At 41.0% G+C, this 17,176-nt stretch overlaps 1 protein-coding gene across 4 annotated transcripts in view; it reads left to right on the forward strand.

Annotated features, from left to right (window-relative positions):
- Positions 1-582: 582 nt before the first annotated feature.
- dmd (dystrophin) overlaps positions 583-17,176 on the forward strand; it is a 272,414-nt gene continuing 255,820 nt past the window's right edge. For all 4 annotated transcript variants that reach the window (XM_037973934.1, XM_037973936.1, XM_037973937.1 and 1 more), the window contains exons 1-3: positions 583-681; positions 6,739-6,846; positions 6,975-7,154. In XM_037973934.1, coding sequence (XP_037829862.1) covers positions 6,820-6,846; positions 6,975-7,154 — 207 coding nt within the window. In that variant the 5' untranslated portion in view covers positions 583-681; positions 6,739-6,819. The remainder of the gene's footprint in view (positions 682-6,738; positions 6,847-6,974; positions 7,155-17,176) is intronic.

A 17,176-nucleotide genomic window follows, 5' to 3' on the forward strand; every position in this document is an offset into this window, starting at 1 on the left:
TTTTTTTTTTTTTTTTTAGACTGTATGTTTTAGCATGCGCCTTATAATCCGGTGCGCCTTATGGGCAGAAAATACTGTATGTATGTATGTATGTATGTATGTATGTATGTATGTATGTATGTATGTATGTATGTATGTATGTATGTATGTATGTATGTATGTATGTATGTATGTATGTATTTCTAAAGAAAATGGTATAAAAATATTATCTCAATTGAAAAAGACAAAATTACAGCACGTGAGGAGCCTTTTTTACGTTTTGAGTGACAGAAAATTCAGAAAAGAATAATATGTCACTGTTCTGAACTTTATAAAAATCTGATGTCATTCTTGTAATTTTTGTCCAATAATGGTCATTTTTAAAAGAACTAGAAGCAAGAATTAAAGTGCATTTTTGACAACTCAAAAAAACAAAACAAAACAAAAAAATGTGTGGCAAGTCAAAATGTGAACCAATGAACTGTTGAGGTGACATGAATAAGCATTCACAGTGCCTAAAGATAAAAAAACACTTTTTTCTAATGTAGAATCTAATAGAAAATATATTTGTGTGTTTTGTTTGTGTGTGTGTGTCGACAGGTTCTTGGTGACCGCTGGGCAGCTATTTGTAGATGGACAGAAGAACGCTGGATTCTTCTTCAGGAGGTTCTTTTGAAATGGCAGCATTTCACCAATGAACAGGTATGAGTTTACAAGGGTTTTGCTGCATTTATGAGTAGAATCATTTAGCTCAAACCTACTCTATTTTGCAGACTTTCAGGAAAAACATGAAAACAATTAATTTATGTTACATTCTTTAAAAACAAATGTCTATTCCAACAGTCCCTAAAAAAAATTCTAAAAACAACTTAAGTGTTCTCAAAATATTCTCACATTTTGTCTTTTGCAATGGAAACAATAATGGTAAAAATTTAAAAGAACTTGGTTATAGCTCTACACATTCTTGTTTTATTTATTTTTCTGGTAAGTGAAGATCTAAAAAGTGGCTAATCTGGCCACACCCAAACCACAGCTTCTTATAAGCAGGTAGTTCCTTAGATTCCCCCAGCTTCTTGCCCAAAAAAATCAAAAATGTATCATTATTGCAATATCAGAGTTTGCAATTCCAATATTGCAAAGTATTGCAATAAATCACAGACCCAAACTGGATCCCCATAATACATTTAACAAGCAGATGGATTCCCAATATCCTAAATTCCCACAGCAGATTTAGAAACTGAAATGTTAAAGCTAAGTGCTACAGAAATACTAGAGTGTTGTGAGTGTTGAGATGACAGTAGAAAAAAGGAATAAGAAAAATGTGGGTTTACCACAGCTGATGTCATCACAAATCTTCCTAATATGATGCAACTCTAGTGCTCTATAGATCAAAATCCACAGCCGTAGCATTGATGGCTGATTGTACAATTTAGTTCTTGTTACAAATTAGGAAGTACATAGGATTGGTAAGGAGGAAGTGAGGGCTGATATGATGTGAATGTAGAGTTGAAAGGCAGTTGATCCAGATTACATACTTGTGGAGATATTGAGATGTCCAGGAGAGAGGGCAGTGGACTTTATAACTGCATCGTGTTTACCTCAGTTCTAGAGAGTGAGAGGGTGCCTGAGGAATGAAGAAATATACTGGTATCAACTTTCAAAAAACAGGGGATATGCAGAGCTGTAGTACTTGCAGAGGCATAAAGTTAATGAGCATGAACATATGTGAAAGACTTGTTGAAGCCAGGTTAAGAAGTTAGGTGACATTCATTCACTGAGAAGCAGTAATGGTTTCTTGCCAAGAAAGAGCTCTACTGATGCAATATTTGCTTTGAGAGTGTTGATGGTGAAGTATAGTGAAGGTCAGAAGGTGTTGCACCAAGTCTTTGTGGATCTAGAGAAAAATGATGCCAGGGCATCAAGAGAGGAACTGTGGTGCTGTATAAGGAAGTCAAGTGTTGCAGAGAAGTATGTGAGAGTAGTGCAGGACATGTAAGGACAGCAAGACAGTGATAAGATGTGCAGTGGAGTGACTGATGGCTTCAAGGTGTGGGTGGGATTGCATCAGGGATCAATCAGCTCTGAGCTTCTTCTAGTTTACAGTGATGATGTACAGGTTGACAGATGAGGTCAGGCAGGAGACCTTGTGGATTATGATCAGGGGTGGAAATTAGCACCTGCCACTGTCCAAATGCAGGTAAATATTTGAAGTGGCGGGTGAATTTGATTAACACACACGCCACTGTGGCGGGTTGGCAATTTGAACAGAAAAGGTGTTATTTGTCCTCTTGACGTATAGGGGACAGTAATGTGCTTGAGTTGCTGCTAAATGCAAGAAGGAGAAAAGTTTAGCAAACACTCTTTACCAGTTGGTGGCAGTATTGATTCCTTCAGTTGTTTACCAACCACCAATAAAAATCAAGAAGAAGAAGAAACAACTTGAGGAGTAGCATTAGCAATGTGGCGGAACATTTCGGGAGTTAAGCGGGTGGCAGACAACAAAATTTTTTTTTAAAGAGTAGTCGAGGGAAGAACCGAAAGTTAAACAGCGTTTTTTTTAAACTAAATCAATGACGTCATGACGTCGGTCAGTGTGCGGTCACGCCTACGGCCTGTGTTCTGACGATCTGTGCTTCCTCGTTAGACATAGCTGTTTAGCCGTGCTATGGTAGGAATACCATAGCACGGCTAAACAGCTATGTCTAACGGTCGGTGCTACCCGTCAAAAACTGCTACTGTCATGTTTACAAACCGAAAACTATAGCGGTTCGTTCAATATCATCGGATACTGAAGTGGAAGTTTAGGAGTTATGCTTTGCATAGCATTGGAACAATTTATATCCATGTCGAAAATCTTTCTAAAACCACAAAAATCACTTCCTTCATCAGAATATCCTACCTGTTAAATATAAGTGGGTAGCACAAATAGATCTATGCATTAAAAGCAGCAAGTGTCTGAAAAACATTACAACTTACACACAAAAACTTACAAAAGCACAAAAAAATACTTCAAAAACACTCCACAGAAATAAATTTCACTTGTCTGATTTTTTTTATGTACAGATATGCATCTTTTAATGGCTTAAAATAAAAAAAAATAAAATAAGAAAAATCTAGTTATTTTCATGCAGTGTCCAGAAAGAGGTGTTGTTCAGCTTGTAGAGCACCACAACTGCTTCCACCCACCTCCATCATCATCATATGAAATAACTTTTTGTCACAACAAAAAATAGTGGCTGGTAAAATATTTGAGTGGCTGGTAAAAAAATTTGTCCACCAGGCATAGTGGCTGGTGGACAAAATTTTTAATTTCCACCCCTGATTATGATGTTTACAGAGGACACTATAATCTGTAGTGAGAGTAGGGAGCAGGTGGAAGAGAGTCTGGAGATGTGGCCTGGAGAGAAGAAGGATGGAAGCCAATAGAAGCTGACAGATAAGCGGGAAACAGGTGAAACAGTGAAACTAGAAGGAATGGATTGAAGGTAGGGACAACCATCCAAGCCAATTGGGCAGAACACAAAGAAGAACAGTAAGCAAGCAGGGGGTGGAGTATTAAGGGTGATTTGTGGCACAAGAATGGCTGCAAGAGTGAAAGGTAAGGTTGACAATATGGTAGTCAGACCTGCTATGATGTTTGTTTTGTAGATTAGACCATGAAAAGGGGGTCTTGTAGTATGTTAAAAAAAAAGTTGTATTAACGGTACTTGCAACCTGTCAAGGGTTTCCCCCACCTCTCGCGAGTTGATGGCTAGAGATAGACACTGGCCCCCTGTGACCTGGGAAGGAGAAGAAAAAAGGTAAAGAAAACAGATGGATGGATGGATGGATTACCTGTTTAACTGTTTCTCATTTTTAAACATGCAAAGTTTCATGTTACATCTGTGCCTTAAAATAAATGCTGTTTTGAGAGTCCACTTGAACTGAAGCATTGATTCAGTTTTTAGAATAGTAACACTTCTGCTTAATAAACTGTAGAGATTGCAATGTCTTGATCAGACAAGACAAAAAAGTTCTGTATGTCTCTATTGCAGACATTTTTAACTTTAACTACACACCTTCGAAATCCATCATGCCTGGAAAATGTCTGTAGTCCTTCTTTTTAAGGGACGAAGACCAGGCTGATTAAAACAGTTAAAGGCCTATTTCTATTCTGCTATGTGTCTAAAGTGATGGAAATATTGTATATGGTCAGCTTATGGTTTATTTGGAAGCCCACTGCCACACTCAAAGTCTTAAATAACATCACTTCTGTCTTGAACTCTAAGTTTGACACCATAAATCACAACTGTTTCACGGACAATATTGATAGCATTGGAGTCTCTGGTAAATCTCTATTGGTTCTCCAACTATCTCACAGAAAGAGTATTGTACATGAAATCAGAGCAGTCAGTCTTGTAACAAGTCAGCCAGTGTGGTTGTGTTTGCCTCCTCTTGACACAGGTTTAATTAAAACCTGACAGAACTTCATGCTGTCTTTCAACCACTTTGAAAAGCTTTCTTTCATCTTTATCTTTCTGCCTCTTCAGCTTTCTGCCTCTCCATCTTTAGCTCTCTGTCATCAAATGACAACACGATTCAAATGAAAACGATCGCTCTCCTGGGCGTGCTTGAGGAGAGTGCGACAGGAGGGGAGGTGAAGGAGCGGAAGGGCGCCTGATCAGTGACGTGTCTCTGTTATCGATCACATGCGCAGACAGCTGGTAAATACAGAAAATGCTACTGGATTTGCGCCACTGTGGACACAGAGTGAAGCGGGTGTCCTCTCTGCTGTGAGATTGACAGCTGTCAGTACTTGGGGAACTGGGCAGGGCTTACAGTACGCTGCAGAATGAGTGCTTTCTCACATTTAGCAGCCAAAGTCTCCAATAACACAGAAAAAAGTCAGTAGATTTCTCGCTAGTCACTTTAAAAACATTGCCAGACGGATCTGAAAACTCGTTAAATATAGTGACAAAGTCGATAAGTTGGCCCCTATTGTGCTCCAGCCCGTGTGGAAAACATTGCGCTGCACATTGGTTCTGGTTTAAAAAAAGGGCGTGTGCGTGTGTATTTTTTTAGTGTGAGAAATTCAAAAAGTGCTGTGTGAGTGTTTGCGCTTCACGAAATGCGTGTCTCACGGTCAATGCATGAAACTTGAGAGCCCTGCTTTTATTCATAGACTAATAAAAGATTGTGACTGATGATAAGACTTTAAAGTTCACAACGACACAAATAAAGCTGAAGACAAAAGTAGCAGCGGTGTTAGCTGAGATCGATCCGGTGCTACACCGGCTGATGCAGCTGCTGCGATCCACTTGTCAAGCCGTAGGCCTCTGGTTTTAGAATATTTTATGGGTTTTTTTTTTGGTTTGTGTTCGTATGCTTTGGCAACGCTGTTCCGCAGTAATGTCAACAAAGCATCTTGTCCAGAAAAGAGTTAACGTGCGTCTGGATGCTGGACGCTTTCAGGGAAAGTCCGACAACAGAATATTGCTCTTGTAAATGTTTAACCACTGCGATAACAATGAGCTCACGGGGTATCCGTCAGAGAAATTAACCCACGTAAGAACAAGAAATAATTCCAAGGGAAATGCCACTAAAGAGAGCATTCTTTTCTCAGAATTAACAAAGTAACTGCCATGTGGGAGAAATTATAAAACCGACATCCTGATGTCCCGTTCTCCTGAAGGCAGCACGGAGCTGCACCGAAGAGAAACACCATTGATACAGCTGCAGTTCTGTGCCGGTTTTAATAATTTAGGCCACAATATTTTTGCAAGTAGTTCAAAGTTTAAACTGATATTGTTGTGAATCTTTGGTGTAAACTTTACCTTCAAGCAAACACCCCCCAAAAGAATATCAACGCCCACTTTTGGAAAATATTGCTGCCAGCGCCCCCTGTCATCCTCTCAACGCCCCCCAGGGGGGGGGTACCGCCCCCATTGAGAAACGCTAATCTAAATGAACCACAAGATTTCTGAAACAATGTTCTTTGGAGAAAGTGGGTGGATATTCTTTGTCCCATGGCTGTATGTATATGTCAGTACCTGGTACACTTAGTGGTTGTACATCCATTTTCTGTCACAGTGCCCAAAATGATGGTATGAGAACCTCTTTATAAAGAGTCATTGGTTTAATTTCACACATGTTCAATGTTTTCAAATCAGGAATCATTAGTGCAAAACTAAAGTTAAATTGTTTATTTAAAGCATCAGAGAAACACACTGAATTCAGTTTAATACATTCTTTGCCTTTATGGTTTCCTTTACAACTGGTCTATTTCCTTTGCTTTTCATGTCTGTCCTTCCTATGTGTTTTTTCTTTGTCTTCTCTTCAGAAGTCCTCTTTTAATTGTCCACCTATCTTATCTTTCCTGTCTCCTCTTCTATATCATTTACTTATTTCACTCTTTTTTCTTATCTTTCTTTTTACTTCTCTGCTTTCATTTACCAGCCATAATTATTGCTTTCCATCTTTTCTTTTTCAGCCTCATGTCTTTACTCTCATTTTTGTTTGTTTTTTTTTAATTATTGCCCTCCCTCCCTTCCTTCCAATACTTTTCATCTAAATTTCATCCCTTTCCTTTCCTCTACCCATCTACCTTTTAGGTTTTCTAGTTTTTTTTATTTTCTAAGCTCATCTCTTATAATCTTATTTTCTGTCAAGACTTTACCACCATTTGTTTTTGCTTCACCTAGACTTCACATTTCTTTAACCACTATCTTTTTCCCATCATGGCCTCCTTATTTTTTCTCTTTTTCTCACTTCTCTTGACAGTGTTTGTTTGACTCCTGGCTGACCCAAAAGGAGGAGTTGGTTCGCTCCATTAAGACTTCCAACCTGAAAGACCAGGCAGAGATGGCTGCCTGCTTGCGTCGTCTTGCTGTGAGTTTTTATTGCACCAGAGCTTCCGTCACTATTGGCTAAAAAAAGAGAAATGTTCTCAGTGTAATGCACAAAATACATAATTCGTGTGTTCATTTGGAAAAAAAACCTTTTGCTTTTTCCACCAGACAATGAAAGCAGAACTTGAGGCAACGCATCCCACCATGGATAAGCTGTGCTCCATGAGCCAGGACCTGTTGTTTAGTGTCAAGAACAAAGATGTGGCCAGCAAACTGGAGGCCAGACTGGACAGCTTTGCCCAGCGTTGGGATCGTCTGGTCCAGAGTCTGGATTTGAGCAGCTCCCAGGTACATCAGTCAGCCTAAAGACTCAACTATAAAGTGATGTTCTGTCTAATCGTTAGTACCTTATTTTTCTTGTTTTTCAGACTATAAAACAACTCTTTCTCTATAACGACATAGCAGTGTGAAAATAGTTTAGCTGATTTATTCCCCACCTCTGCACTACTGGCATGACATATAAGTATTATCTATGCTCAACACACATACATTTGCGTAGCAACATGGATGTTATTCAGTTGAGAAAACAGTAACAAACTAAACAGTGTCATGCAAAAGTGTATAGGGTTTAATATTAGCAAGTGTAGCAGTCTTTCACACCAGTATATCGTTTTTTGAGAAAGAGTTGTTTTAAAAGCCTGAAAAAAACAACAACATAAAAACGTAATGTTATGCATATAACAACTGGTCCCTGGAGGAGGTTGTACCTCGTTCCTCTCCTTCAGGGAACAGTAGTTATATGCATAACATTACGTTCCCTTTCAGTCGATTCACTCGATACAACACAAGTACTATGGGACATATATAAACGCCCCGCAAAGCAGCCATCAAACCTAGGTTAATACACCACACTAATGCAGCATCTTAGACCCAGCAGAAAGAACAGAGTGAGCCACAGAAGGGGCTGTCACATCCAAACGATAAAACCAAACAAATGTGTGTGGTGAGGACCAGCTGGCAGCAGCACAGATATCACTTACGGGTACGCCTCTAAACAGAGCCCAGGATGTTGCTACCCCCCTGGTGGAGTGCGCTCTCTCACCATGCGGGATTGGGAGCCCCCCGCTGTTGTAATCTAGAGAAATAGCTTCCAAAATCCAGTAGGAGAGTCTCTGTCTAGACAGAGTCTTGCCCTTGCCTGGGTTATCAACACAAGCAAACAGCTGATCACACAATCTCATGTCTTGTGTGAGGTCCATGTAAATGTGCAGTGCACGTAAAGGACACAAGGAATGCAACCTCCTCTGCTCCTCAGATGGAAAAGGAGGTGGGCAAAAGCTTTAGAGCTCAATAGTCATGGAGCTGTAGTCTGAAGGTATAACCTTAGGAAGATACGCTGCGTTTGGTCGCAGAAAGACCTTGGAGCCATCAGGTGAAAACTGAATGCAGGACGGATTCACTGACAAAGCATGGAGGTCCCCAACCCACTTTGCAGTTGTCAGAGCAAGAAGCAGAGCAACCTTATATGAAAGAAACTTCATAGCCACTGACTCCAAAGGTTCAAACGTAAAATCACAGAGAGCCTCAAGAATCACGGTAATGTCCCAGGGAGGGACACTGGGTTTAATCACGGGTCTCAGTCCACGGACCCCTTTTAAAAACGCACAGCCAGGGGATGAGCTCCTGGCGTGACCCCATTGAAACCAACATGGCAGGCAGAGGTAGCTGCCAGGTAAACTTTGATTGTGGAAAAGAAGAGCCATTTATCCAACACCTCCTGCAGAAATGTTAAAACATCCACCATTGAGCACTGAAATGGGACAATGTGCTTGACTTCACACCACTGCTCAAAGGCTCGCCACTTGTAGGCATATAAGCCTCTAGTAGAGGATGCCCTTGCACTCTGGATTGTCGCCACTACAGCAGGGGGAAGACCTTTAGCTAACAAGCTGGACCTCTCAGCAGGTAGGCATGCAGGTTCCACAGCTCTGGATGTGGATGAAGAATCTCCCCTCCTGCCTGAGTGAGGAGATCCTGACGGACAGGGAGTTGCCAAGGCTCCGCTGCCAGCAGGCTGATTATCTCAGCATACCTTGACTTTGCTGGCCATCGGGGTGCCACCAAAATCAGAGACAAACCCTGTCTGTGCACCCTCTCTAGTACAGGCAGTATCATTTCCACTGGGGGAAATGCATACAGAAGTACATTGGGCCATGGGTGGGCTAGCGCATCCACCACCGCGTTCTGATCCGTTATGGAAAAGAACAGAGGGCAGTGGGTGTTGGCCCTGGTGGCAAAGAGATCCACCATCGCTTCACCAAACAGACACCATTTCTGAGCCACCACTGAGGGGTGAAGCCTCCATTCTCTCACCAGAGGTCTGCCTTTGGAGAGCAAATCTGCACCTAAGTTCAGCCGTCCAGGAACGTGAGTGGCCCTGATGGACAGAAAATGTATGCTGCACCACTGCAAGAGAGTGTGAGTTTTAACAGAGGAAGTGAATGTGTCCCTCCCTGTCTGTTGATGTAGGAAATCACAGTCGTGTTATCTGTTCTGATCAGAACATGATGGTCCGTCAGAACTTGACAAAAGTGTTTCAGAGCCAGCAACACTGCTAATAGCTCTAGGTGGTTTATGTGGAGCTTGGATTGTGCTGGCGTCTAAACCCCCCTCACCGCCACACCATCGCACAGAGCCCCCCACCCCATCAGGGAGGCATCTGTGGACACCACCTTGCGAAAGGACACTCTCCCTATTGGTGAGCCTTGGCACAACAGGCCGGGCTCGCTACAAGGTCTGAGAGCCAACATTATTGGTTATTGTTAGCTTTCTGTGGAGGTGACGTGACACACACAACCCGTGAGAATGAGTCCAGCGCTGAAACAGGCGCATTTACAGCAGTCCGAGTGGCACTACTGTGATCATGGACGCCATCATGCCCATCAGCTGAAAACTGCTGACTCTGAGTCAGCAAGCTTTTCTGAAAATTCACCGAAAAGCCTAGTGCTTGAATGTGTGACAGGACCTGAGACAGCTGTTCATCTCCTGCTCTCTGGAGCTGGTTATCAGAGCCCAGTCATCCAGATAAGCTAAAATGCGGATTCCTTATTCTCTGAGGGGAGCTAACCCCGCCTCCACACATTTTGTGAAGGTGCGGGGCGCGAGAGACAGTCCGAAGGGCAGTACTACGTACTCGTAGGCTAGGGCCTCGAAAGGGAACCTCAGAAACTGTCTGTGGTCTGGGTGTATCGCTACATGAAAGTAAGCATCCGTGAGATTGATTGTTGCAAACCAATAGCCCGGCCCGACAGCATTTAGGAGATGTTTGAGTCTTAGCATTTTGACTTTGTACATTCGTAGGTACTTGTTTAACACTCTCAAGTCCAAGATCGGACGGAGCCCGCCATCTTTTTTCGGAACAACGAAATAACGGCTATACCAACCTTTGTTCGTCTCCGAAGCGGGAACCACTCAAATCGCTTCTTTTGCTAACAGTGTGTTTATTTCCTCTCTCAGAATCTTTGGGGCTTCGGCTCCGACAGCTGTGTTTACCACAGTGTTGAAGCGCGGGAGGGGGGGAGCTTGGCCGTGGATTTGAGATTGTACTGGCTGGGAGTTGAGGCTCGCTCTCTTCGGTGGAGGCGGTGGTACCGCCAGTTTGTGAGTGCTCGCGCTGGACTTGGGTCTAGGAATAATACAGCAAAGCACTTCAGTCTGTTTCTTCCTCAGCTCAAATTTTGCCTGTATGGCGTCAAGAGACTGTCCAAACAGCCCATCAGCCGCCACCGGACCATCCAGGTAGACGGCCCGGTCTGGGACGTTGGAGAGAGTCAGCCACAGGTGCCTCTGTGTCACCACCTTTGCTGCCATCCCTCTGCCCAGATAAGGCGCTGCACAGCGGGACACATGGAGGATGTAATCTGCGGTGACTCTGGCCTCGTTCAGGAGTGGTACCAGCGGACTCTCCGACGGGACCTGAGCTCCAAGCTCCGCCAGGCGCATAGCCTGGTACGTCTGGAGCATGAATATGGAGCTCAGAGCTCGAGCAGTGGTCGCTTGAGCTTAGATGGAAGGGATGTGGGGACGCTCAAGCCATGGTTGTGGGACGGCGCCAAATACGCTGCCAGGCATGGCTCCATGGGTGGAATATTTACCAGCACGGCTTTCTCAGCGCCTTCCAGGTCCAGATACTGTCCGTAGCCAGGTACTGTAACGCGGTTGGACAGCGGTTTGTTCCACAAGAACGTCAGTTCCGAGACAAAATCTGGGAACATGGGCAGACGGTTTTTGACCTCGGCCGGCTCCATGGGGAGGTAAAACCCAGCAAACCGCATCGGTTTCTGAGCAGGAGGGGTACAGGGCCACTTCACGTCCAGTTTCTCAGCCGCACGCCGGTACAAGGAAAGGAATGACATGTCGTCCTGGCCCGCCGCTGCTGCTGCGCCGGCGGCACCCTGACCCAATAAAAACTTATCCTTGTCCTCCGACAGACCTTGAACGTCCAGACCGATGTCCAGTACATCCTCATTTGCCTGATGAGGGTCCAGTAGAAACTGAGACTGAGCAGCACCTTCTTTATTTCCAGCTAACTCCTCAGCATAATACATGTGGTCCGCCGAGCTGGAAGCGGGGACACCAACAAAAAAGCCGTCCTCGTCGGACTCGGATGAAACCAGGTTCTCCGACTCGGAGAGCAGAGGGTCTTGCTATGAGACTGCAGCCTCTCCCAGCACCTTCTCCAGGAACTTCACCCGCCTTTCCAGGGTCGAGCGGCAAAGCTGGCAACAGAATGCGCAGGCTTCTGGCTCCGCCAACGCTCTGCGAGCTTGAACGACCCCAGACAGACGGGACAAGCTTTGTGCTGGTCCTTCTTGTGGAGCGAGAAGCCACACCCCTGAGGACAGGGGCAAACAGAAGACTTCTGCTTCGCTTGAGTCAGCTTTGTGCTCATCCCGAACCACAAACGCTGAACTATGCAGGAAAACTCGAGACTAGCACTTCATGGGCAGGCACGCTTACCAGCAGGCAGCAGTGGCTAACACCAACAAAAGCAGTCAAGCTAATTCCTAGCAGCTTTGGGAAACACAGAACTAACTAGCAGCTAGCTAGCCTGACTCGAAGAGGTGTTCCTAGCGAGGTGAAGAACGTAAGAACTGAGGAATGACTGTGATGATGGGTGGTTACATAGTGCAGGCGGGGCCTGTCACTTGTCGTCATCACGTCATTTGCCTAAAAGTGTGATTAAAGCTGTCTTCAGCCAGGAAACGCGGGGGCGTGAAATCCCATAGTACATGTGTTGTACCGAGTGAATCGACTGAAAGGGAACAGTGATTCTTTTGGCCAGCCATTAGCCGAGCCTGGAAAAAGACTTTTACCTCTTTTTCAATACTCTGTGACCTATAATGAATGTCACAGCAGATAAGGCACTCTTGAGAAATATTAGACAGAACATTATTTCAAATTTGACTCGACTATTCCTTTATCTACCATTTCTTTTGTCTTATAAAGTGTTGCCATCTGTCCCCTAAAATAAGCAAACATCCTGAAGTTGAAACTAAAAAGACTTGTTCTTTATTAGGTTGATAGGGAACTCACATTGTTCCTGTTTTAAGAGCCAGTGTAAATCTGTTTATAGATGATAAATGAAACAGGTGAAACAGTGTTTTTCTTTAATAAGTGCTGAGGAAATAATGTTTTTTTCTGCAGGAAAAGATGTTGAACACTAAAATTTACTTTAGTTAACTGACGCCATTAAAAAATATATTGTTTAAACTGCTTTTGTCAATTAAGTTGGACAACTTTTTATTTATGGTGACATCAAATTTTTAACGCGATTTAGAGAATTTGCAATTTTTGCCCCCTGCCAAAAATGTAATGTGAATGCTGAGTGCTGAATGACTAGCTAGAAACTAAAATGAGAAAAACACAAACAAATAGCTAAAAGAAGGAGGTGTCTAGCTAAAATATGAAAGAAGCAGAACACTAGCTAGAAACTAGAAGGAGCAAATACTAGATAAAGGTTGCAAAAGGACTGCTAAAAGCTAAAAGTATTATAGGGCTAAGTAAAAGGAGGAAACACTAGCTAAAAGTTAAAAGTAGCGAAATGCAAGCTGAAACAAACAAAACAGCAACTAGAAGCTTAAAGTAGCAACACTGCCATATGTCTGGGTTTTGGTTCTGTTATGATTTAGGTTTTTCTTGTTGGATTCTTGTCTTTGTATTATTTTGTCTTCTTTATACCATGGTTCTGTTTTGTCACTATCCACCTGTCCTCTGCTCAGTAGTTTCTGGTTTCCTGTCACACCCATCTCCACCTGTCTGTAATTGTAATCACTCACCTGTGCCCACTTCCCATGATTTCCCTGCGCTTTAAAATCTGGTCATTTTCTCCACCTCCCCGCCGGTTCATTGTTTGTGTTAGGTTCATGTCTTGTCTCTGGTCCCTCCTCGTTTTTGCCTTGCCTTGTCTCGCCTTTGTCTACTGTTTGGATTTTTGTTATAGTTGTTTTGCTGCCACGCCAGCCCTTTGTTTTCTGTTTTGTTATTTAAAAATTTTTTAGTTTTTTCGTAGTGAGTCTGCACCCTGGGTTCCTCTTGCTTTCCACCGTTCCTGACAAACACACAAGCTAAAAGTAGCAAAACTGACAGCAACTCCTTATTTATTTATTTATTTTTTAACTCTTCAAATGTGATCCTGTATGTTTGGTAAATGGTAACCAAACCTCTCCATCATGAGTTTGTTGTTTTAGTGGTGCAACAATAAATTTGATGCACAGAAGTTTGGTGAAAAATTCAGTTTCTGTAGGCATTTTCATCAATAAATCTAAATTAAGTCTTTAAGCATTTAGAGCAGTAGGCTTTTGTTCTACATCCAAGGTGACTGTACATCATTTCATTCATTCAGTGCCCTTGTGTGTTAATTTGTTTCTGATTAGGTAGGGCAATTGAAATCAGCAGGAAGTTGCAACCCAGAGACCACTAATTAAAACAAATTAAAACAGCTAGAACGAGTCTAAGGAAAGCATGGATTAAATGTGTTCCTAAATTAGCACCCTTGAAATTCACATCTTAGCAATATGTCTCATTAATGCTGTTAAAGAAATATCAGTGTCAATAGTTCAAATAGTTGTGTTGCTGCAAAATAATTAAGATAACAAATCCAGATTACAGAAGTTTTGTCTTGAGGAAAACTTATTTTGCAGTAATTATTATGCATTGCATATAAATGCAAGAATAAACCTATGAAGGTTACAGATTTTTTATTTCTGGCAAGTCACTGATTTCAAATGAAACCCTAAATTACAGCATTAGTTCACATCCCTCATTTTAAAATGCTGTTAAGTTCATACAGTTGTTCAGTTATGTGACAAATTCACTTCAGACAATCTTGCGCTAACACTATTAGCCATCCATAGATCTGGGGTCTGGATGGGATCTTAAAGGAGAGTTGGTCCATTTTAAGTGAGTTTCTGTGTAGAAAATTGTAAATAAAAAAGCTTGCCTTTTCTATGAAAATTCAGTGTGATGGTTGAATGACTTTGCTGAAATTTTTTTGAAGAAGCTAAAACAGACTTGTTAAAGCTAAAGCCATCGGAACGAAAGCTAATATTAGCAAAACAAAGCCAAAACCAACAGAACAGTAGAAAAAAGGTAAGACCAACAAAACAGTACCCAAATGCCAAAATTATCTAAACTAACAGTGCAGTAGCTACAAGCTAAAACCTCCAGGGCCAATGATCTTCGGGCTCTTAGGGAGAAACTGTTCTGTGGTCAGATGAATTAAAATTTAAAATTCTTTCTGGAAACCACTGTCACATCCTTTGTACTAAAAAGGAAAAAAAAAACAAACATCCAGCCTGTTATCAGCACAAAGTTTAAAAGCCTGTCTCTCTGATGGTACAAGGGTACATTATTGCCTCTGGCATGGACAGCTTACACATCTGAAAAGACACTGTCAATATATGTAGAAAGATATATACAAGTTTTAGAATGACATATGCTCCTCTCCTGTAAAAGTCCAACAAAACTGAGGACTGTTGAACAGCTAGAATCCTACATCAAACAACAATAGAACAACATTCCCTTCCAGAAATTAGCAGCTGTTCTCCTCAATTCCTAGATGTTTGCAGACCGTTGTTAAAAGAAGACGGAATTCTTCACAGTGGTTAAAATGGTACAAGTTATAAGTTTAAACCTTTTATATATTCACATTTTACACAACGTCCCAACTTTGTCAGAATTGTGATTCTGGGGGTTTGCAATGCAGATGCAAATCTTGTGCACATTTTTGCATCATTAGTTAATGTAACTATTTTAGTGGCTGCCTTGTGGTTCTTATGAGGCATTCAGATGCTTTTAAAGGGAATTACATTTTTATTTCCTGTTTTGTTTTGTTTTTTACTTGAGTTAAATGTCAGCAATTATGTTCTCACAGTTCAGATGCTCCATCAGTCTAATAAATGTTAATTAATCCATCACTAAAATATATTTTTCCTCCATGTTTTTGAATAATCAACTCTTGTTGTTGACATTCAGTCCTTCCTTAGAACCTAATGGACTTGGAGCTGAAAGTATAAATTGAAACACTCATGACCACATTAGGTGTGTTAATGTAATGAAAATCAATCTTTCAGCAACATTGGACCCTAAGTATGTACACACACACACTTGTTTTTGAAATAAAGACTAAATCCATCATTGCATTATCGGACTCCCTGTTGGCCTATACCTCTCCATCTTTTCTTTATTCCCCCTTCTCTATTTTTAATTACTTGTCCATTATAATCAGTCAGATAATTAGTGTATTGACCTCTGCATGTGGACACCTGGCTGTGAGCACCCACGTTTCCATAGCACCAAGAATATCCAAGTAGTTGTACTCAGTGTTCAAGCCTTAGAAGCTCTTCCCTGCTGAGATAAACATGTACACAAGAAAACAATGACTACTCAGTAAAAGTAAGCTCTCACCTTTGACTGACCAGGCAACACACCAACAACACTTTTACTCTATTTTTTAAATTATCTTACCTGTAGCGCCGACTGAAACAACACACACCTTGGGCCCAAAATTGTTTAGGAATTGACTAACTCTGGATCTGATAATCATCAGAACAATAATAAAAAAGTGACTAAAGTGGTTCCTATTTATAAGAATAGAGAAGCAAATTTTTTGTCAAATAGTAGACCTGTGTCTTTATTGCCTCAGATTCTAAGGTACTTAAAAGAATAATTCTAAAAAGAGTTGATAGCTTTATGGGGAATTTAGGTTGTCTTAATGATTATCAACATGGGATGAAGAGTATTTGATCATGTTTAGCAAATATGAAATTTAAAGCAAATATATCAACATCTGTAGTAAGAAACACTATATTGTAGATATGTTTATTCATTTATTTAAAGATTTTGACATAATTAGTCATTTTGCTGCTTCTTCCAACATTATGGAAAAGGTGTTGCAAATCAATGGGTAGAAGGTATTTAGTTAAGAGGTTTCAGTAGGTAAAAACCAACAAAAGTTTAATTTATATGCTTTAAAAATTCTAGTGAAGAAGAATAACTTGTGGCATTCCACAAGGTTTAATATTAGGAACTAAATTATTATTGACTAACTTTTATTTCTGCAGATGATGGTAACTTGCCATCACTGGATGCACATCTACAGCTGATTAACTCTTGAAATCAACCCAATTCAACATGGCTGCCACATCTAACTGACCTTAGCTAACACAAAATGCCTATGACTCATTCCGCTTTACAAATATTGACCTACAATTTGGTGTGGTCATAGCCGAAAATCATCCTCATTACATACTCTGAGCATTAACCAATTGTTACTGCTAATACTATTTCTGCTAATACTATTTTTGTTAAAATGTTATACTTAATTTAGCTACTTTTACCTAGTGTTTTGCTACTTTTAGGTTTTAGCTAGCCATTTGCTTTTTTTGTTACCATTTTAAAACTTTTAGGCTTCAGTGGCGTTTTGCTATTTTTAGTAAGCCTTTTGCTACTTTCTGTTTGTGTTTTGCAACATTAAGTTTTGGCTTACTTTCAGCTTCTACAGCAAATTCCAACCGTCATTCAAAACTCAGAATTCACACTGCATTTTCAGAAAATATTCAATTCTTCTACTTAATATTGCTTTTTTTTTTTTTTTAAACTTTATTTATCAATTTTCACAGCATGTTCCTTACAACATTCAAGTTTTATACAGTGCTGTACATGCTAACATATAAAACCCTTACATGAAACAAAAAAAAAAAAAAAAAAAAAAAAAAAAAAAAAAAAAAAAAACTTTACAGCTAACCAAAAGGAGCAGTAATTTAGTTACGATGGGGCACTCATCTTAAATGTTTCCATGTATTGTAAAA

Source organism: Kryptolebias marmoratus, linkage group LG23, assembly GCF_001649575.2.
Source record: "Kryptolebias marmoratus isolate JLee-2015 linkage group LG23, ASM164957v2, whole genome shotgun sequence".
In the NCBI taxonomy this organism is placed as follows: Eukaryota; Metazoa; Chordata; class Actinopteri; order Cyprinodontiformes; family Rivulidae; genus Kryptolebias; species Kryptolebias marmoratus.